This window comes from Colletotrichum gloeosporioides, assembly GCF_011800055.1.
Source record: "Colletotrichum gloeosporioides strain Lc1 chromosome Unknown consensus_110, whole genome shotgun sequence".
In the NCBI taxonomy this organism is placed as follows: Eukaryota; Fungi; Ascomycota; class Sordariomycetes; order Glomerellales; family Glomerellaceae; genus Colletotrichum; species Colletotrichum gloeosporioides.
The window spans coordinates 74,461-96,661 of record NW_025544755.1 but is presented as its reverse complement, the minus strand read 5'-3'; the positions used below and the strand labels follow the sequence as shown (position 1 = coordinate 96,661).

The window sequence follows — 22,201 nt, the reverse complement described above, 5'->3', positions numbered from 1 at the left end:
GGTCAGTGTGAATAAGGCATGGTGTTTTCGAAGGCCCGCTCACTCAATGAAGAGAACGTTGGCGAAATTTGTCCAACTGAAAGCATTTGTCGTCGTACTATTGCCAGACTCGTTTATTTTGCATGGGCCAAGCTCGTAAAAAGCACCAAGAAGAGACGAACCACCAGGGCCGATGGTAAAGCAACCTTCTCGTTAGAAAGTCCGAGGATGTAGAAAGACAAAAACGAATCTGATCACAGCGATCGACGCACCCATTGACCCAAATAAGTAAAGGCGCAGTTTGAGGATTATTACGACTTTCGAAGTACCCTAAGAATCGTCAGAACCATCCAAGATTTCCAATCTGGATAAAATCTTGATTTACACACAGAAAAACATTTCTCTGTTACGGTTGACGGGAACAAAGCCTGTCCACTGCCGCGAGCCTGCATCACAGAGCCTGTCTTCTTGTCTAGTGACTCTTGGCTGGTGCCACAAGGGTGACGGTAATGGGTCCTGGTGGGAAAGGTGCTTCTGTTCTACCTCAAAGGGGACAGAATAGGCGGCACCTATCCACCAGGAAAGAACGTAGCAGACGGCTGGAAAAAGCGTGGTGACTGTCATTTTTGGCGAGAAGTCTTAACAGCAAATGTGAATGAAAAGATTCCAAGCATCAACATAATGTCGAGGATGGGCATACAGGTAAGCTGTGGTTCAGGTTTCCTAATCAGGCAACCAAATGCGACCCCGTTCAGGGAATCAAATGCGACAACGTTCGGAGAAGTTGCACACCATTGATTGGTCAAATTGATCACATACCTTATTGGGAAGAACCGTGAGTAAACTAGAGCTTGCGAACAGATCTCTGATTCTTGGTGAACTATTTTCTGAAACTCATGGTATCGTCATGTAGATTGGACGCGGAAATGCCACGATGGGAAGTTTTGAAGAAACGAAAACAGGCACAGGCTACTAACTGAGCTCTTTGATAAAAAAAAAAAAGATTAGAAGCAATGGCATAGAAGCAGTGAGGGTATCAGATACGCAACGTAGATTCCATCCGTGCCCCAAATTGGGAACGTGAGTATTGTTGGATTAGTGAACATGAACGTCATATTCGTGGAAATGAATATATAATCCATACAAAACGGATGATGAGATGTGACTTATATAACCTTTAGCAAAAACAAGATTTATCTCAAGAGAATGCTGTAAAAGGCTGTAGCGATATTACGACCAAAATGTTACATTTGGAATTCCGAGTTTTCGTGAAGGCGTAATTTCGAAGCGACACAGAGTAAGCCTAGTACACCCCGCACCTTAAGTAACTTGAATATCCACTATCTTTCATCCAAGATGACAGGTGCTCCACTGGAAGGGAGCTCATACCTGCCGTGGTTCTCGCGAACAAAGTCTCATACGGATGAATGCTGAACCCAAAATAATCTCCCTCTCGGAGTGGATCCAGGACTCCAGGAGGTGTTGATTCACAATAACTTCCAGCATCGCCGATTTTGTGGAAAGAAGCCATCAAGACGTCAACGGTATATCCCGCGCCCGTGATCATCGACGTAGCTCCCATCTCGGCATGAGCGGCACTGTGAAGCGTATTGTAGCAGCCGCTAAGTCCAACAAGCTCGCCAGGTCCCCCGAAGATCGAGTGACTTCGTCCTAAGGAAGCATCAAGCAAAAGGCTGATCCCAGTTTGATCAGTGGCCCAGACCATTGATGGAACATAAAATCGTGGCCAGCATTTCGCAGTGATTCCAACAAGCTGTTAAACGGTCAGTGTCTCTTATGGTTATTTGTTCAGGCGCTTGAACTGGTTTGCTAACAAAGGTTGACCAACACACATCGCAGGAAGTAATAACGAGGCAAAATAAGGAACGCCAAATATTTTACCTTGGCTTTATGGGTTATCTTCGACAACAGCGTGTCAGACCAGCAGCTACTGCTCCAGTAGGGCATGAACGGACCCCGTACACTGGCATTCAGAAGAATAAAGTAGTCATACTGTTTCCAGATATTGTTGCCGCGAAGAACCTCGCCGTGAGCCCCAAGATCGGAGCAAGTTCCCTCTCGCGTCACAATCTGGACGTTTTCCCTTTCTGGTACTTCTCTGAAGGCGTCTGTCTTCCCGTTGAAGATGAATATAAAGTCCGCTGCATGGTGAAGTCCAAACTTCACAAAGTACCGTAAATTCTCGCTGGACGTTTCGCTTTCGGTGTATGAGTAAACTATAACAATCCTTGGTGTTTCTATTGTCGATTCTGTGGTAGAATTCGCTTGAGAGGTTAACCCCGGCTCGGCGATAGAGGGAGAATAAGTGAGTCGGCCTTTAGAGATAAGAACAACCCATATCGCCACCAAAGTGAGAACAGGTAACCATCGGTGATAATTGATCGCTGACAGCATTGTGACCGTTGCGGGAAAAGTAACTTAAATTGAAGGACTGTGAAGAGCAGGTTTTGATGAAATGACCAAGAAAGATTACGGGCTACACGACGGAGCTCACACGTCATTTTACACATCGCTGACTGTTCCCCATCATCCCTGGACAGAAGCACATTTTGCAAGCAAGGGGTGAAAGGGTCAGGTCGTGAGGAATGCAAAGGGGCAGCTCGGTTAGCCAAGACCCATCTTACATCAGGCAAATCCCCATCAATGATGATCAAGTAGGAATGCTCGCCAAACTCCTGATTGGGGTTTGTTTCCAATTCCGAGTACGAACCTCTTCGCAAGGTTCGGATAGTTCTTCAAGACATCGGCTTGGGACCTCTGTTTCGTGCTCTAACAGTATGGCCAGCTGCGGCAGCTATCCCATTGAGTGCGGCATGGCGTCACTACAAACGTGTGCGGAGTATGAGTAGCTAATTGGATAATAGTCTGGTTGTTTCTCGCTCATTCCCGCTCATCAAAAAATGATGTTACCAGTCGAGTTGGAGAAAAATTGGGAACCGTATGTACTGGCACCATGCCGCACTCGATGGGATGCGGTCAGGAGGTCAACGATGAGACATTCGCGTTTCCGCTGCTGAAGTATCCCTCTCAAGGGGGCTTCACCATAAAATTGAAATTTCCATTCCGCAGTGTCTCATCCAAGTTGACTGGCTGCCGCTGTGGAAAACCTGGACTTTTTATCTTTAATATAACATGGAACCTGCATGCCTTAAACGTGACTATTGATGAAGACCATCACGTGGGCGGTTGACACCATTCCTGTATTTCGCATTATCAAACTGTATTGTTGTATTTGCAGCTCACCTCATCTGTCGGGATAGGGAAAAGACAGGTTGGTATGGCCAAATCTCTCCTCTTATCGTCGTTGTGGTACCCTCGGTTGGTTTGATGAGCCTCGGTCGGCAGAGTCCATGCAATCGCAGGTCACGCGTGCCAAGTTTAGCGATCACGAGTGAATTTCTGATCCAATACCGCGGAACCAACACCCTGGCGAATGCAGCTCGCTGCACATCTTTGCCGAATATTGACATCGACCTTAACCCTTTCCTAACGCATTGTTCTGCGTTATGGTATCAGATGAGGTGTTTGAAGAAAGATTCATAGGAAAGCCAAATGGGAGAGTGGCAGTGGTCGCAAGAAATATGAATCAAACCGTCTTGCGCTGGTCTTGGAAGAGCGGAACAAACGATTCACTGTGGGGTCTGAGTACCCTCGTCCAGAGACTCTTCCGTTGATCCAGCGTGTGGTTTACGGCGGTTTCCGCAGGACACCAGAGCGAAGCCATCCCCGAACTACGCCATCGGACTCCCAATTGTCTTACAATGACGAAACTCATTTTACTGACGAGCTTGGCACTTTGGACTATCTACCAAGACTGGAAGCTGGTCTTGACGTCGACTTATCCGCCACCAGAGATAAGGGTCTAGAGGGGCAGACGGCGGCAGCGGGAGGCGGTAGATTGAGGTTATTGCCGGAGATGTGGGGAAAGGGAGGTAATGCAGGGGACGGCGGGGGTTTGGCGATGAGATGCGATGTGATGCGATGTGCGCGGGCATTCCTCCAGCGCCACCGGGATGTGGGCGGGACCGGCGCGGGGTCGGAGAGACGGGGCTTGTCGGGCTCAGGGGGAGGAGGTGGAGTTGTGGTCGAATTAAGGAAGGTAACATCTCGGCGACCGGCTATGCCCGACACTCATAAATATAAGCTTGATTTGGCCAATCCCCATCCAAACAGACGCGGTGAAGCTCAAGAGCCAAGACTTTGAATCAACGGCCAAGACTTTGAGTGGGAACAATAATACGCGCGAATGAACTCAGCCGTGCTTGGTGCTGGCCAATTGATGGACCTCGATTGGCGCAAAAGGCAAGTCGATAACCAGCCGGTGCTTGGTTTAATCAGAGCGTTGTACGACATACCAACCAGAGCCTGGAAACCGTCCCTGTCTTGGCTCCTTACACCGTCTTGGCATTTCCTGAACCATCGCAAAAGCCGCGATTTTTCTTGGCAACTTAAGACATGCCGGCCAACCGGCTTATCACGTCAAGCTTTTGGCGGGTGTCGTCAATAAAAGCGCATGCGACCTGACAAACTGAGCAGGTGCCCTCAACTTGCCCATGAATCGACTCCTCAGCTATGGAGCACAGGAGCCACCTGCGTTTGCACCCGCAAAAAGAATTGCTGCATCTGATCCAGTTTGCGTACCACAAGACCGTCCGTTGCAGTGTGCTAAACCTTCGGTCTGATCCGTTTTGGGAAGGTTGAAAGTCGAAATGCTTTGAAGTCACGATATGTCTCGCCAGCATGTGAGGTTCAAGATGGGAACGGTCAAATGGTTATATAAACTGCCATGAAGCCAGCCATCAAGGTGTCTTCTATCCTCATCCTCATCCCAGTCCTCTCAAGTCAGGTTCTCCCCAATCAGGTGTCCGGTCCCCCCTCCAAGATGCAGTTCAAGACTCTTGTTCTCTCCGCTCTCGCGGTCGCCTCCGGCGCCTTCGCTCAGCGCTCTTGCGGCACCCCGTCTCCCTCTGAGGAACAGATCGAGGTTGCTGAGCGCTTGATGCTCAAGGAGGAGAACGCCCGCGTCGCTGGCAACTCCACTCGTCTGGCTCCCATCAACGTCAACGTCTACTGGCACGTCATTGCCAGGTCCCAGACTGTTGCCAATGGGTACCTTACCCAGGCTACCCTGGACGAGCAGCTCGACGTCCTGAACACGGCCTTCGCCCCCCACGATGTTCAGTTCTCCCAAGCCGGTGCCGACTGGACTATCAACACCCAGTGGGCTTCTGACTCGGCCGAGCTGACCATGAAGCGCTCGCTCCGCAAGGGCACCTACGCCGATCTGAACGTCTACTTCGTTCCCGGTACCCCCTACCTTGGATACGCCTACTTCCCCCAGACCGTTTCTACCGGCTCCTCTGCTTTCTACTACGATGGTGTCGTCATCCGCTCCTCTGCTGTTCCCGGAGGTAGCTTGGCCCAGTACAACCTTGGCCACACCGCCACCCACGAGATTGGTCACTGGCTTGGACGTAAGTGACACCACGCTAACACATGCAAATCTAAAGATGACCACTTGGCTTACACGCATGGCAGTCTACCACACCTTCGAGGGCTACCAGTGCGGTGGTAACGGCGACTACGTTTCTGACACCCCCTTCGAGTCTGAGGAGGCCTACAACTGCGAGATTGGCCGTGACACCTGCCCCACCCTTGCTGGCACTGACCCCGTCACCAACTACATGGACTACTCTGACGAGTAAGTATACCTCTTGGCGTGTATGCATGTAGAGTATGCTAATTCCCCTCACAGCGACTGCTTCACCCACTTCACTGATGGTCAGGAGACTCGCATCCACTCCTACTGGGACACCTACCGCGCTTCTTACCAGTAAGCGCGTGAATGTTGGAACAATGCTCGCTTTTGTCAACACTCTGAGCATGCTAATCAAATGTCGCAAGTACAAAATTACATAAACGTAGTTCTTGTACAGTGCTAAGACCACGACTAGAGGATGGATACTGGGGACGTAATATGTAATTAGCTAGCGAAGCATAATCTAGTTGCATCGACCAAAGTTTGACTTGGCTCATCTTTGTGTACTTCCATCGGTCGCTAATTGCTGATGCTTGAGACAATGAATGACGACAAGCGCCACGTTAGCACCGGCAACTGCAGAGAGAGCAAAGGTTCACTTCAAGACATAATTCTGAAATAGCCATGCCCTACGTTTCGAGAGGTCAGCAAAAACGCTTTGCCAGCTCAGACACGTTAATGCTTTACGAAAGCAGGTACTACAACAGCTGATGTGTGGATGGTTGTGTGTGTCGCGTTCGTTCGTGGCATTACCAAGCTACATGAATGAATCCGGATGCGGGCTGGGTACGTCAATATCTCATCATTCCCTGAGTATTCGAGAGCTGCGAATGAGGTGAAACGTCATCGATCAAGTTGATCATCGCCGAGAAAAAGTGCACAAATTTGCGCCATGAAAGTTTGAGTTGACACCGAAGACTTATTCCGCAATTGTATAAAGCCGCAATATCAGTGGCTATTCTGCCAAGCTGACTTCACTCTACATAAGTTCAAGATCTGCGCACATCCCTTGCGAAGCCAGGTGGATCTTGATGCCCTGCGTCTGGACATGCTTTTGATAGTCCTTTCCATCATCAACCAGATGATAACAGGCAGTACGCCACCTGGAGTTGGGACCACCATCAAGCCATCGACGTCAAATACCCTCGGATCTAGATCTCCCATCTTTGTGTTTATGTCAAACCCAAGATCAATGACTAACTCTACTCCTGGCCCAAGCATTTCAGGCTGGATAATGCCACCTTTGTTGAGCTCTGTCATGACGACAACCCCGTCTCTGTTAACAAGCTTCGCTTCCTCTGGTGTCTTGAACATCTCAATACGGGGATATCGATTCTTGAGCTCGGCCTTGAAACCGGGAGTGATGATGTTGGTGCCCCCAAGAAGCACAATAGATAAGTCGAGCATGTCGGCTTTGCGATAAGAAGCGAGAAGACGAACTACACCATCGACAGCAATGTTGCTAGAATCTCCTTGAACACACTCTTCAATATGTTTCTGTCTACTGATACTGCCCATAACGTCCGCTTCAGAGATCTGAATCGGCAGTGGACGCTGAACCAGAATACCGTGAGTCTGAGGACATTTATTCAGCGCAGAAATCAGATTGAGAACTCTATCTGTAGATGCATTTGGTGCCAGTTCGTACGGAATGAAGTCGATGCCGGCCTAAGACACCTGAATGAGTTTTCGCCATAGTCGGAGATTGGATTTCATCTAGCCATGACATACCTTGGCCGCCACTTCTGCCTTAATGCGAAGATACTCGTCGGCATCTACACCAGTGTTGAAAAACACTACCGCGAGAGTTGGCTTGATGCCATCTATACTCTTGCTGTTTCTGATACACCATGACGCCAAAAGCCTAATCACTGGCGCTCCTTCGAGGAATAGGGCTTGGCAGACGTGACTGCATACAACAGAGCCGCATTTGTCGCTCACGTAGACCGCTCCAAGATCGCTTGATGGCATGATGAGCATACCTCGAGACCTGGAAAAGGAGCAATGTTGATTGAGCAAGTAGTTTTGATACAATAAAGTAAAATGCGGCGGGTTGCTGATTTTTGTACACCGATATGAATCCACAAAGACGGTGAAGGCAGTTTCTAAAGTTGCCAGTGCCTGTTTAATTAGTGTCTCATATTCTCCATGACAACATGTCAAAATGTGCAGTGTCACAGGCAAGGATCGACACCAACACCCTTTTTGTGGAACGCGACCTACCTAATGAACTGGGGTCTAAGTAGGTTCACTCGACAACCAGAAATGAAGGTGCTCTAGAAGGTCCTGTTGAATAGAATAAACTTGAAGTCTGTCGTCGGGAAGAAACTTCAGGGAAAGGCCACGAACAACCGAGATGATAAACCCAGGCTTCAAGGATGTTCACATTCCAGCCGCAAAGCCCCCACCCCATTTTGTCTCCCACTATTGCAGTGATTTACACAATGGTAGATAGGCAGGCATCGAGCATAATAAGATGAATATAACTTCACAATACCAAGCTATCTTAGTCTTCTGACAGCCACGCCGCCTCGAACGTCGCCATCAATATCATAGGGTTAATAATTGCTAATTAATAACTTCAAACTTGGCTAGACCTAGACATTATGCTAGGCGAAAGCCAATGGTCAAAAGACCGGCTCGTTTATCCCAAGGACGACATTATATTTGATGAAGATCTACCTCACCTACTCGTTCGACTTTTCCCAAAGCAAGCTAGCTTTCGGGGCACTATACGCATGCTCGCCATATCCCGGACTGTACAGTCCTTCTGATGGTTCCCATGCACCGATTATCTGGCAGTCCTCAAGGTATCGCCCGCCTTTCCCTTCCAATGCCGCAGCAGTCGCGGCCCAAACCGAGGTGGAGGCACCTTGAGACGGTGTTTTGTAGATTTTGGATAAGTAATCGTCTTGCTTCAGACCCTTTTGCTGCTCATCAGGTATATATTTTGTCAGATCCATGAGGACGGCGCCGGGTTGCACGCTCCAAGCGTGTATCCCTTGTGCACCATAACGGCGCTCGATCTCATTCGCAGTCCAAAGGTTCGCTGTCTTTCTCTGGGAGTACGCGGCCATAGCATCGTAGTGGCCGTCAAAATTGATGTTGTCGAAACGAACTTCTTCGAAGCGATGAGCAATTGAAGCCAGGATGACAACTCGAGAAGCAAACTCCGCGTAACCCCTGCGAGCAGTGCAGGACGAAGCAGTTCAAAAAGAAGAAAGCGGGCCAGATGATTGGTATCGAACTGCGTCTCAAAGCCATCCTGCGTTCGGCCTTCCAAAGGGGTCATGACTCCCGCATTACATATGAGGATGTTGAGCAGTACTTTGAGAGACAAGAAGAACTCAGCACGTTTGCGTACACTGGCAAATGAAGCAAGATCGAGTTCCAAAAAGTGAACACGCAGACTAGAGACAAGGGTGTCACCCAGAGCAGCCTTGGCCTTCGAGATGTCGCGGGCGGTCAGGTAAAGAGAAGCGCCAGTGAGAAAGAGAGCCTTTGCTGTATTGATGCCAATACCAGCGGAGCACCCTGTGACGAATGCCGGTCGATTGAATAGGTTTTCAACCAGGCCCTCATCGCGAATAACCCTCAAGCTAGAAGAGTTAGTCTAGTTGCAAGATACGTGGATACTAATGAGCTCCAGTTGTGAATAGTGTCTTGGAATAAGGCCATGCGATAGTGTATGCGAAGATATACTGGGAATTTAATACTTTGAGACATCAGAAGACTAAGACCTTTGTGGAGGCATCCTCTCAGGTTTTGGGAAAACTCCACAGATCAGATATTGCAGCTGGATTGAGATATTGGGAAGACGCGTTTGCCGGGGATACTCGCAATAGTGACACAACACCTCACGTCCTGGAAAAACGAGGAAAGAGATACAGTGATACGAATCTATATATAGCATTATTTTCCACGCCAATGGTCGAAGACGTCCATAAGCGCCACACACCCCCGACATGCCACATGGAAGCGGACAGTGGCCAAAATATAGTAGGAGTAGTCACCGCATTGAGTTAACCTTCGGCTGTTGCGTGGTAAGTGGCTGACTGACTGAAGACGACTGCGCTTCCTCTCCAGATGCCGGCCATGCTGTAAATTAGCCACTGATCGAGTATATAGAAGTGACAGGCGAAGGGGCTTGGGGTTCTGCTAGAGAATTCGAATCCGCTCAAGCGCTGGTCTTGTTCACATTTGAAGGAACTATCGGGAGAAAATTCACCTTCCATCGTCATTCACGCATGTCTTCAATGGGAACTAAACCTATGTATGAAAAGAAATACTGACATGGATACTAACTACCTAAAACATAATAGAAAATCTCATCAAACAAGCCTTCATACACGGGGAGATCGTCGAAGCAGAGGTCCAAGACAAGCGTTGCACTATGATGGGGTCAAATGGCAAGCTTGTATTTCTGCAGATTTGTGACGATGGAATTGATCAGATGTAATAGTGATAATGCGGATGTGGCCTGTGGAAAAGGCTCAGCCAGCTGCGCGAACAGCTTTCGGTACGAATAAGAAAGTTCACAGGACGAAACATCAGCATTTAAAGGAATCGTTCATCCTAAAGTGATTTGGATTGTACGCGGGCTCTTATTATGTTATGAACTAACAGTTTGATTACTTCAGGCATTATTTCTCTTAAGTTTGCCCATTCTACCTAGAGGACATAATTCCAAGTTGGCTGTTGATGCTTATGTTCCTTTTCCGTTATGCTGCTGGCTGGTAATAGACCAGGCTGAGGTCTTTTGTATGTAGTAACTGTCGTAAGGCTTAACGCCAGCGGTAAGAGGGTAGTCGCCCGGTTCAGAGGTAATTTCAACCTCTCTGGTGACCCATATTCGGCTCAGAGCCCGTTGTGTAACTGGCCAAACTATAGGTATGGACGCACAAACCGTAGCCAGGTTCACCTCAACCGTTGCTAGCACAGCAGGGACACAGGCGTACCAAGACGGATCCACCCTCGGGTAGGTTCCAGCCTCTGTGTTCTGAATTGACACGAGACGACTGACCCCAATAGCAACAACACTGTCAACGAACAAGGTCAGTAACCCCACAATGATGTCTGAATAGTCTGTTGGAGTGCTTACATATCACCTAGAATGAAAAGTGAGACAACTCCATAGACAGACCTTTTCCGAATGCCGTTTCCCCACGCGAACGGTAGTGGCAACCCACACACTACCATGTCGAGAGCCATGTTAGTCGCTACATGGCTGATGTATGTTCTTTTGTAGACACCTAAGTCGTCCGACCCAAATCCCCATCGCCCCGTGGCTGGTTTTGTGAGTTCCCACTGTGCCGAAACGGGATTGCATGGAAACCAAGCGATGACGGAGTATGCGGTGCCCCACATCGCTGTGACGATGAGCATTACAATGCTGACTCGATATGATAGTGAACCATGGTCAAACATTGTCAGATACTGACATAACAGAGCCAGCTTGATGAAGGTTGTCGCCATGCAATAGGCAGCGTTACAAATGTAAAAGGTCTATCAGCAAGTTAGCGCTTCAAATTCTACACCGATAGAAATCCAGGAAACTTGCCTTGATAAATGCCTCAGTGCCAATCAATCCAAGAGTAGCATAGTGCTTGCCCAACCCGTTTGAGAGGGCTTACATCGACATGGTCAGAGTGCGCGCTTTCTTCGTGATCAAGAACCATTGCTCTTACCTATACATGTTGATAAGGATAACAAGGTGGTGGTAACCTGGAAGGAAGAGAGAGCTTAGCATTTTGACCCTTAAAGCCCGTCCGGCTGGGAATTGACAACATACCAAGACCATAACGAGCAATGCATCGTCCCAGCCCGGGCGACGAACGACGAAAAAACGGATGTACAGCCGCCCAATGCCACAAACATAGGCGAGGATCTGAGGACATCGTCAGCCTTGTTGTTCAGTTCTGAGCAATGCCCGGAAATCGCGTATTGTATGTTTGATGGACGACAAAACATTAAGTAGCGTACCAGAAATACAGTGATAATGGCTAGCGCTGCCGGTCGCTGATTGAGCGCAGGGATTGCTTCATCGAGGTCGACCATTGTTAAGTGCACATGTCATGGAGATGAAGAATCTTGTGGATCGAAGTTCTTGGTACAATGACCGACGAATCCGCTTGTGGTCTGAGAAGAACGTGTATCGTATGCGTGCCGAGCCTTATCCTAGCAGACACGTTGCCTGGATGTAGCTGGAAAAGAATGTGCAGGGGAGACTGTTCACTTTATCTGGCCCACAGGAATTGAAATACGGTTCATTGAATCCTTGTTCATAGCACCAAACTGCCGGGATCTGAAACTCAAATATTTGTTTCGAGAAGTTCCCCATGAACGTTAATCTTAAAAGGGTGGGATTGTCTTGCCCATTGGGAGTTTATTTCGTTTCAAGACTGGGTTTGTTATGCGGCGCTGGACGCACGGAACAGCTCGTGAACTACGCCGGTGCTCGTAGTTGGCCCCAGTGGTGCGTATAATTTTGTCAGTCCCCGTCACCTTGGCTCAGCCAATTGCAAGTAAACAACGTTGTACACCGCGGTAATGCCATTTCTGCTGGAATGAATTGGATAGGTCTGTTCGAGTACACTTCCGTGTATGTTCTTCTGATCTGAGGCAATAAGTCTGGCTCGCGGAAAATCTCTTTCTGGCTGTCTCTGATGCTAACCTTTCGGGCAAAGAACAGCAGTTACAGGAGGATGTCTGAGTATACAGTGATCTGTTTGCTCACCTCCTCCAGGGCTTTAACCAGCAACAACCTTAATTTGACGCTGATTATATGATCAAGCCGAACCGTAGTAGTGATATAAATATGCCTAGAAGCCACGCCTTGCCCGATTGTTTGAATCGGGCACTATCTGTTAACCTGTCCAGTGGAATTTGCGTTTGCTTCAGTACTTGAAACAAGATCGTTGAATTATATTTAGTCGTGGACTATTGTGTGCGCAGTTCTTAACTATCGGGCGGAAAGCAATATATTGATAGCGGAGGAATTCACTCAGAGCGGCTTGTTGCCCTTTGATGAGCGTCGTCATGATCGTCACACGATAGACGAAAGTGCGCAAGTGAAGGCTTCATGTGAGGTCTATTTGCCTGTTTTATGTAACCATACTGAGGGATACTTGCGAAGCGATTCGCACTTAAAAACCTGATGAGGGTGTTATTATTAAGCAGGCGCTACCATTGTAGATTTCTTGGGTTAGATGTGCAGAATGAAACGGTGAAGCTTTTATATCTCGGCTTCAATGCAGCTGTGGCGGATGCCCAAGGTTGGCGGCAGCTATGCTCCCCCAATTAGATATCAGAGGTGGCCCCCGACCCCTTCTTCACCGAGCATATCAGTCCTTTGTGTAATGAAAATTAAGATTTGGTTTTGATTCTCTCTCCGTCTGTGTCTTTATTATCTTCCACAATAGGTAAGTGAGGTTTCTTGTACGAACTACCATGAGGTAGGGTATCCTGGCAGAATACTTCCTCACGAAGCCATAATGTTCGACTCGCCAGAATCAGTCAACAAATAGATTGACAGCTCTGAAAAGGATGCGGGAATTTCTCGGCTAGACGCCACCTCATTTCGCTGTCTACAACCCTCAGTATCTTCATGACCTTATACAATCTGGCCATGATTTAGATGCTGTTAATAACTACAGAATGACTCCCCTCATATATGCAGCAGGGACAAATAATGACGAGTCAGCGATCGTCCTTCTTAATTCCGGTGCTGATCCTCCCATCAAGGACAGCGTCCATCAACGCACGTTCATCCACCATGCCGCAGTCCGTCGATATTAGAAATTGACTTTGAACCTTCTTAGTCAGATCAAGGTCATTAATAGAGCATGCACCGCAAGAGGTTGGAGCCAGATTGCAACATATCTCGTTAATGTTAAATATCCGCGTTACCTGGGTACCGGCACCGTATCACCCCATCAGCTTTTGGTCAAGTGTGGTGGCTCTATAGACTTAACGTATTATGATTGGAGACAAGAGACATGAAACCACAGACTCATACACAGCGCCAGACCGGTTTCTGACTCGAAGCATCTGCTGAATAACAGATTCAACTTGATCAATCTTCCAAAACATCGTCAGTCAAAATCCTTTGATCACATCTGCCGACCGATGTGAACCCGCCTTATGCAGTGCGCTTCTCGAGGTAGGGCCTGAAATCGACCTTAAAGATACGCAGCACCGTAAATAACTCAGTCATGCCCTCAGAAGTTTCAAAAGGGAACTGTTGGTCAAACATGAATGCCGTGAAAATACTAACGCCAATATCCTCGCGCGAGAAGAGTGCTGCTCCTGCTCGCCTGATTGTTGTTTCACGACCAGCCTTCGTGTTCTGGATTTCTTACACGAATTAACGCCTATTCTTCAATTTGGGAATTCGAATGGCTTAGACTTCTGTCGGAATACCGTGGCATCGATGTGGCAAAGGAGTTGTTATATCATTCATAAGAAAGGCGGAGTATGCCAAGCCGGGGATGATGCATATGTTCTGCCAGCCGAATGAGTCGCCTTACTTCTCAATTTGGGAAGCCACCAAGATATCTGGCGGCGACATCGACGATCTTATTGAAGAAAAGCCCAGATTCATTCATATTATAGAGTCTAAGATAAGCCATCATCGCGAAAAGCAGTATTACGCCCTGCTTCAGCAGCAGATTTCTCTTATGAAGTTGTCACTACAGAAGAGATGCAAACATTGAAGAAGCTGAAGAGTGGAATAAAAGAAAAAGAGGCGGATCTAAAAGATAGGTACTCACATCCCACCTATATGAACATGCTAGAGAAAGTTGGAATCTGAAGACGCGCTGCATGCTTCGTTTAGTTACCAGCATGCTGGACATACCGGCTTGGTATTTTTTTTAGAAAAACCATTGAGGCGCAGCTCCGCCAGCACCAGAGACATTGCAAAGCCAAATTCAGCAGGTTCTTATGTCAATTGATGTGAAAATAGCTAAAAGGAACTTCAGCATTTCCTGATATGCCAAGATGGTTAGAAGGAACTTCAGAAGCTCCTCATATGCCAAGATGGCCAGAAGGTTCGATGCCTGTTTGGGAAGGTTGCACTTGAACCGGAGGAGACAGGCCACAGCGGTCGGGGCTCTGGGCCTGGCGGTGCGCGGTACCAAATGGGGCATATTGGACAGCTGGGCTAGGCTGGGCTGGCCGCGGGAACGCGGGTGCGGTTTGCTGCCTGCGGCCCTGTGCGATCCAATGTCACAGTGCCGGGAGGTACTCTTCTCGTTGCGTGATCCCGCTACGGCTGGTCCAGATGGCCCGGTACGAACTGCCCCTTTCATAAATCATGCGAACTGTCTGCAAGGAGGAACTTATGCTTAACAGGGAACAATGAACGCTTGGCTAGGGTTTAAGGATTAGTCACAGGCGATCACCGTACAGCCAGTGGAGGAGGGATCGTAAGGGCACGTGGTGGCCAGGTCTATCTCGGAGTATGACATTGGCAGGAGAAAACCCAAGATATCCATTGTTGATAGTCAGTTTCCTGTCTTGTAAGGGGCAGCCTAGTTTTGTGAGTGGCGGCCTAGCCTGGGCATCGCCGATATTCTTCAAGAAGAAATGATTCTCACGCACACACGGGATACCGAAGGTAACGTTCTCAGTTCCGACACCGATAACCAGCATGTCGTAGGCCACCTCAGTCTCAGGCATTGAGCCCTCAATTTCCGAAGCATCCAGGATCTTACGAAAGTCCTGTTGTGATTCGGTCGTCAGCTATCATGGCAGGGGAAGGCCTGTCGCATGGACATGGACGGTCGTTCGAAAGTCGGTTGACGATGTCGCTCCTCGTATATCACTCATTGACACGATGCCGCGTGATGTGCAGAGTATGCCATCCAAATTCATACAAATGCAGCGCAGATCCCATACCACCCCCTTTTGAATGAATGAACATCCCTCTGTGTTACAAAAAGCCGTGACTCTGTCTCTCTTTTAGTTCTTGAGTCGCAAGATGAGGTTCCTCAATTCTCTTGTCAGCCTCTCCTGGCTCGTCTCGCAGGCGCTCCTCTTCGCAGACACTGCGACAGCCCACCCCACTTCCACGGATGTTACTTTAATTGATGATCCTATTGTCAACGAGACCACGGCATGGGCCCAGCTGGATGATGATGTTGGATACCACGGTCCGAAGAGGCGCGATGACAAGACGCCTCTGAGGATCATGGCCCTGGGAGCCTCCATTGTCTTTGGTGTCGGCTCGCCCGACCAGAACAGGTTCGTCTCATGAAGCTGACTGTGCCGGAAAGTATCTATTTGCTGTTCAGAAGCTTTTACCTAGCTACCGCAAGGTTCTGCGCCAGCAGTTGCGCCATGACGGCCACCCGGTCGACATGGTCGGCACCAAGAACAGCGGTAACATGAAAGATAACGTAAAGTTCTTGATACGCAGGCCCGTTTAACGACAGAATGACTAATCGAATATAGGACGTCGAGGCTGTATCTGGGTTCATCGTTTCTGAGATTCACGACCTCTCCAAGGCTTCCTATAAGTTTAAGCCCAACATGGTCATCATCAACGCTGGCACCAACGACATTGTTCGCAGCATTGACAATGCGAACCAACACATCCGCTTCCGCAACATGATCCGGGGCCTCTGGGACAGCATCTCCCCTGGGACTGTTGTCATCGCCACAACCATCCTGCCGATCGGTGGTGAAGCTGATGCTAGACGTCAAGCCGTCAATGAGAAATATCGTGAGGTCGTGCGGGAGCTGTACGCCCAGGGACGACCCATCTTTCTCGCAGAGATGGATGGCCACATCGCTCTGTCGGATCTTGATGACGGTGTCCACCCCAACGCGCAGGGTTTCAAGAAGATGGCCGGGCCTATCTACGCCGCCATCGGCCGTGCGAGGTTTCAGGGCCGGCTGATGGAACCTCTAAACGCCGGGGATGCTCTCGATCAAGGAGGTGTCGGCTGCCACAAGGTGCCAGGCAACGGCATCAACGCTGGTGCTCTTACACAGGTCGGCAGCGGCTACGATGACGGCGAGTACATCCATGACGCTCAGGACATGGGCGCCGTTGCCACCATCACTAGCGACTGGGACCGCGACCAGTGGTTCTTTGCCCGCATCTTCCGCTCAGACCGTGATGATTTGCTCGGTTGGATCAAGGACGGAGACAAGGTCCTGTACGCTGTGCGTAGAAATGACGGCGACGGCAAATTCACCCTAATTGGCGACCTCAACGTGCACGATAACTGCATCCAGAGAGGTGTGCAGTGGGCCGACCTCAACGGCGACGGACTCGATGACTTTGTCTGCATCGGCTCCGACGGTGCTGTATTTGCCAATATCAACAACGGCAATGGTGGCGGCGGCACACTGCCCATATTTACACACATTGGTACCTGGAAAGCCAAGGACCCTGCCTACGCCCAGGCCGACATCCGAATCGCCGACGTTAACGGTGACGGACGCGCCGACTTCATCGGTCTCAGGGATAACGGCGACGCTTGGGTGTGGCGCGACGGTGGCATCGGCAATAAGCCGTCCTACTTCCAGGCCATGGGCCAGCGCTTCGAGGGTAAAGGCATGGGCGACCTCGCCGGCACACGCTTCGAGGACCTCAACGGTGACAATCGCGCCGACTGGCTCTGGGTTGCCGACAACGGACAGACGACGACGTACACCAACTCGCGAAGCTGCCACTGGGGCAAAGAAGGTGATGGTCTCTACTCCGCCTGGCGGATCGGCACCAACAAGGCTTCGGGCAAATCTCCAACGCACACGGGCGGCATGGCCAACGGTATCCGGAACAGGATTCACTTCGCCCGTGTCTACGGCAGCACGCAGGACTTTGGCCTCCTATCACGCAAGGACCACGTCTGGATGGAGCACAAGGAGCTGCCCAACGGGAAACACGAGTTCAACGTCAGGGTATGGAAGAGCAAGGGTTATGGTGCGACCAAACCAAAGGCTGACGGTAACTTTTACTGCGACATGACGGGCAACGGGCGCGATGACTACATTTGGGTACTCTCCAAGGGCGAAATGGACCTGTTCGAGAATGCTGGCAAGGGTTTCATCGCCAATGGCGAAAGCTACTGGAAGCAGCCGGGACAAAAGGCCTTTTTCAAGCCGCCGAGGGATCTCGACCGTCGCGATATCCATCTGACTGACTTTGACGGCGATGGAAGGTGTGATATCATTCACGTCGACCACAACAACGGGGATCGCGTTGAGATTTGGAAGAACAACTACACACCCGGAGGGGGTTTCAACTGGCAGCACGTCGCCAACCCGGCCCCTGTCCTTCATTGCTCTGAGAAGCGCGGCGTCGGTTTCCGGGATTGGCCGATTCGTTTTGCCGATATTACGGGAAGCGGAAGGGTCGACTACGTCTGTGTCGAGAAGGATGGCCGTATGTGGGGATGGACGCAGGACAGTAACGGCGGCTGGACGCATGTCGACCAGTTCTTCAGCGCGAAGGGTCACGACCGCGCCAACCTGCAGTTTGCGGACGTCGACGGTGACGGTAAAGCCGACATCATATGGATCGAGAAGTTTACTGGCGACATTCCCCAATACGGCCGTTACGGCGTACAACAGATGCGGCGGCAACCGCAATGGTGACGACTGGGACCCTTCGTAAGAGCCAGAAATCATTATGCCACCCCCGGGACAACCTATCGAGGGTACCCCCGGCGGCGGTGGCGCTGAGCCCATCGAAGATGGATGGAGAGAGATTCAATGCACGCATCAAGGCATCACGGATGCCAGCAAGGACGCCGAGTGGCGCTGGGACCAGGTCTTGACGCCCTCCGCCTGGGCCGCCGCCCTCCGGAACTACAAGTCGGATAATGAGTCGAATCCCGACTTCGCGTTCACCCGCTCCATCAGCCACTTCTTCAACGGACCCGAAACCATGGACTGCCACAAGCTGACGGGAAGCAACGGCTGCACGGGGGGCTCCTCCTTGCAGTGTCACGACAACAACGCCCCCGCGGGCTACTTCATCCTTAACTCGTTCCGGAACATTGACGCCATCCTGTGGAACACGTACGAGGCACTGCAGGACTTGTACAATGACGCCGAGGCCTCGATCGACCCGTTTGGCAAGACCTTCTCCCCAGTCAAGGACAGCGATCTGAGCGTGGCCATTCTCATCGACATCCTCACCCTCGGCTACGGCGCCGTCATGGCCCCAACGTGGAACAAAGCACTCCGCAACGTGCCCTGGGCAAAGAACAACGCCGACGACTACGGCACCTCCAAGGATTTCACCAACGATATGGTCAAGGGTAGGGCTACCCTGACTAAGGACCTCATAGGCAAGGTCGTGACTAGCCCGAACTCGGCCCTCACAGCGAACTTGAAGCTGGTCATCAGCGCGTGGCAGACGGCCCTTGACAAGTTTGCGACGAAGATCTTTAGCGGTGAGGGCGACAGGCTGTCCAAGATGATTGCCAACGGCAAGATGATATCCTCGGTGACCGTCGTTCCTTCGACCAAGGAGCTGCGGGCAGACATTGACAAGGCCTTGTATGCCACGCTGATCCCCCTGGGCTGGAAGATCTCCAACCGGGATCTGAACCCATTGTATGCATTCCTCAACCTCTCGAATAGATTAGAAGAAGAAACAGATTTGGGGCAAAGTGCTGACAACATCTAGCATTGTCGATTCGAAACGCAGTTGCGATGCCGCAGACAACGACGAGTGGATCAAGCTGCGTATTACTGATGGCGCCATCAAGTCCGAAAAGGTCTGCATTGACAACCGCGCTTACTTCCTCCTCGCGGCCGAAAACCCCAAGAGAGAGTGTTACGACGACAAGTACGGCATTGGTTGTTCTAAGTTTGACGGACTGCCCGGCACAAGCGACCTGGGGACCCCTATGGGGCGACGTTACGAGGGACGACATGGTCAGGGGGTACGCAAGTCTGCTCTCTTTTAACTGCTGGCGATCCTTCAAAGGATGTGAGGCTAATTGACAGGCAGCTCCATCAACACCTTCAAGGCCCACGGCAACAAGAACCAGGAGAACCCTCGGGTGCCCGGAATCCTAGACGATGAACAGATTGACGCCATGGCGGAAGTCAACATCCGGGCGCCGTACGTCTTCAACTTCCCCATCTGCGACGTTAACACATCGTTCAGGGGATACTATGAGGGTGGTCTCGCTGGCCACATCAAGAAGAGCTACTTCCCATGCAATCTCAACTACGATATTTAATATCGAAAGCCATCACTATCTTTAATAAATAGTTCATTTGTTTCCAAATGTGCTCTGTATCGAGTCTAGGCACGGCGCAGCAGTATTGCTCCCTGCCTCAAATGTGATTTTTGAACAGAAGCTCGCTTGAGGCCGGGGCCCAGGTGCCTAACACAGCCTGTGTACGCTAGCGGCTGACGCACTAATACGTGCCCTCCCCGGCGATCATGCACAGTCCTCATGAGTCAGATTTCAGGCTGCAGTCCCCCATGTGCAACACAGGGCAGTCAGATTGCATCAAAAATGACGTAACTACTGTTCGGGCTCGGTTCAAGACATTTTCAATTCTTTCCAACTCTCTGCTCTCATTTCCCCCCCTCTCTCCCACGAGCAAAAATTGACGTCTTCTTGACCCTGCATCTGTAAAGCAACTGCGAAAAAGATCCCGCATGGCTACCAAGCACAATGGCTCTTGACATGGACTTCGAGAATGATCCTGAGGGTGAGGTTTCCCATCCTCTTGAATGACTGTCAACTCTCAAATGCTAACTTACGTGATACAGAGTACACGGAGTCTGGACACAAAAAGACGACTGCCTTTGATGATATGAACCTCAACCCTAATCTTATCCGTGGTGGTAAGTTAAAGTGATACACCAGAATAATTATGCCACGCCTAGCCGCTAAGCAAGACAACCATCTAGTGTACGCCTACGGTTTTGAACGCCCTTCGTCTATCCAGCAATGTGCTATCATGCCCATCCTCAATGGTCATGATGTAATTGCCCAAGCCTCCTACGGTGCTGGCAAGACAGCTACTTTGGTCATTCCCGTCCTTCAGAAGGTCAAACCTGATCTGAAAGCCTGCCAGGCTCTCATCTTCGTTCCCACCCGCGAGCTAGCTTTGCAGACTCAGGAGTTCATAGTTGCTATTGGGGACTTCATGAATATCCGGTGTGGTGTCTGTATCGGTGGAGTCAGCGTGCTCGACAACGAGAAGGTCCTCCAGGATGCCCCTCCGGTGGTGGTTGGAACACCTGGCCGCCTTCAGGATATGATCCAGCGTGATATCCTCAAGACTGCGAACATAGAGACGATCGCCCTTGACGAAGCTGATGAAATTATTGCTGTAAGCGTTTGGGCAAGCTTCAGATTCTCTTGCGATTGTAACTAACCAAAGTATCATAGCGAGGTTTCGCGGATCAGATCTACGATATCTTCCACCTTCTTTCAAAGCCGACCCAGGTTTTGGTTACCTCTACTACAATGCCACAGGATCTCCTCGAAGCTACTGGCATCTTAATGCGTAACCCTCGTCATATCTACATCAAGAAGACGGATTTCCGCCTCGAAGGCATCAAGCAGTTCTACGTTAATGTTGAGAAGGATGAGTGTAAGCTTGAAGCCTTCCTCGACCTATGCGCAAGTATCACGACTTTTCAGACAATCACCTTCTGCAACACCCGCAAAAAGACCGAATGGCTTAAGGAAAAGATCAATGTCCCCAACCTTGCCTTCTCCGCCATGCACGGGGATATGCCTGCGTTTGAACGTGCTGAAATCATGAAGCAATTTCGTTCTAGTTCGGCGAAGTTATTAATTGCCACTGAGCTCCTCGCCCGTGGTATAGATGTTCAGCAGATTCCTTTGGTTATCAACTATGATATGCATGCTAACCATGAGGGTTATATACATCGTGTCGGTCGTAGCGGACGCTTCGGCCGAAATGGTGCAGTTGTCAATTTGGTTACCTCGGATAATACCTGTCTAATCAGCAAGATCGAGGATTTCTACAATACTGAGATGGAAGAGACAACTCTTGACAATCTCAAGCTCTATTTAATGGAGCAAGAATGGGCTAAGACTAAAGCGATCTCCCCCCGCCCAGCGAGAACGGCGGGCCCTGCGTAACCGCGTGTAGAGTTTTTGCCCGTTCTAAGGGATACGTACATAATATACAACCAAGTCAATTTGTAAACTGGCCTAGGGCTGAGTTCCGTCTTGTAATATGTCTGAGCAAATTTAGGGCAAGAGCTTCCTCGAACGCTCTATTAAGCAAAGTGGCTAAGAAGCACACTATGTCTAGGTAGGGTGTTACAGTTAGCTATCTAACAGTAGGGTCTGCTAATAGAAGCTAGGGATTAACACGTTATAACAGTATACTGAGGTCGTAGTCTAAGTCGTAGGTTATAAGCTATAGTAAATTAGGTCTTTTAGAGACTAAGGTGATCAGTCTTAGGCTTAATAAGTAATTTATAGTGAAGGTAAGCTAAGAGTATCTATAAGGATAAATACTAAGTTAATTACTAAAGAGCTATAGAAGTCTAACTATAAACTAGGCTTAGGTTATACTATATATAAGTCTTATTCTAAATATATTCCTTTATACTTTAGGTTAATTTAGATTATTCTAATCTAGAATAATTATTTAGCCCCTAAGTTATATTAGATTATATTAATCTAATATAATTAT

General features: G+C 49.6%; 6 protein-coding genes and 1 pseudogene across 7 annotated transcripts; 3 read left to right on the top strand and 4 right to left on the bottom strand.

Moving 5' to 3' along the window:
- Positions 1–1,282: 1,282 nt before the first annotated feature.
- Positions 1,283–2,394, bottom strand: GCG54_00011679 (uncharacterized protein; the record flags this gene model as incomplete). Its single annotated transcript, XM_045411576.1, has 2 exons — positions 1,283–1,753; positions 1,825–2,394. 2 exons carry the CDS (start codon positions 2,392–2,394, stop codon positions 1,283–1,285), a joined length of 1,041 nt encoding a protein of 346 aa, XP_045256813.1.
- Positions 2,395–4,786: 2,392 nt separating this feature from the next.
- On the top strand, positions 4,787–5,837 carry GCG54_00011678 (Extracellular metalloprotease; the record flags this gene model as incomplete). The annotated part of the gene is made up of 3 exons (XM_045411575.1): positions 4,787–5,474; positions 5,539–5,701; positions 5,756–5,837. The coding sequence occupies 3 exons, from the start codon at positions 4,787–4,789 to the stop codon at positions 5,835–5,837; spliced, it is 933 nt and encodes a 310-aa protein (XP_045256812.1).
- Positions 5,838–6,518: 681 nt separating this feature from the next.
- GCG54_00011677 (Bifunctional protein FolD) lies at positions 6,519–7,510 on the bottom strand (the record flags this gene model as incomplete). The annotated part of the gene is made up of 3 exons (XM_045411574.1): positions 6,519–6,581; positions 6,638–7,207; positions 7,271–7,510. The coding sequence occupies 3 exons, from the start codon at positions 7,508–7,510 to the stop codon at positions 6,519–6,521; spliced, it is 873 nt and encodes a 290-aa protein (XP_045256811.1).
- A 982-nt stretch (positions 7,511–8,492) lies between these two features.
- Positions 8,493–8,831, bottom strand: GCG54_00011676 (uncharacterized protein; the record flags this gene model as incomplete). The annotated part of the gene is made up of 1 exon (XM_045411573.1): positions 8,493–8,831. The coding sequence occupies one exon, from the start codon at positions 8,829–8,831 to the stop codon at positions 8,493–8,495; it is 339 nt and encodes a 112-aa protein (XP_045256810.1).
- A 1,413-nt stretch (positions 8,832–10,244) lies between these two features.
- GCG54_00011675 lies at positions 10,245–11,596 on the bottom strand (annotated as a pseudogene). The gene is made up of 4 exons: positions 11,522–11,596; positions 11,173–11,426; positions 10,648–11,044; positions 10,245–10,624 (listed from the first exon to the last, which is right to left on the bottom strand). Coding segments are annotated over exons 1-4 (1,106 nt in total).
- Positions 11,597–15,521: 3,925 nt separating this feature from the next.
- GCG54_00011674 (uncharacterized protein) lies at positions 15,522–19,749 on the top strand (the record flags this gene model as incomplete). The annotated part of the gene is made up of 6 exons (XM_045411572.1): positions 15,522–15,784; positions 15,849–15,939; positions 15,995–18,115; positions 18,171–19,114; positions 19,188–19,454; positions 19,515–19,749. 6 exons carry the CDS (start codon positions 15,522–15,524, stop codon positions 19,747–19,749), a joined length of 3,921 nt encoding a protein of 1,306 aa, XP_045256809.1.
- A 444-nt stretch (positions 19,750–20,193) lies between these two features.
- Positions 20,194–21,639, top strand: GCG54_00011673 (ATP-dependent RNA helicase eIF4A; the record flags this gene model as incomplete). The annotated part of the gene is made up of 4 exons (XM_045411571.1): positions 20,194–20,230; positions 20,292–20,366; positions 20,433–20,857; positions 20,917–21,639. 4 exons carry the CDS (start codon positions 20,194–20,196, stop codon positions 21,637–21,639), a joined length of 1,260 nt encoding a protein of 419 aa, XP_045256808.1.
- Between the last annotated feature and the right edge of the window lie 562 nt (positions 21,640–22,201).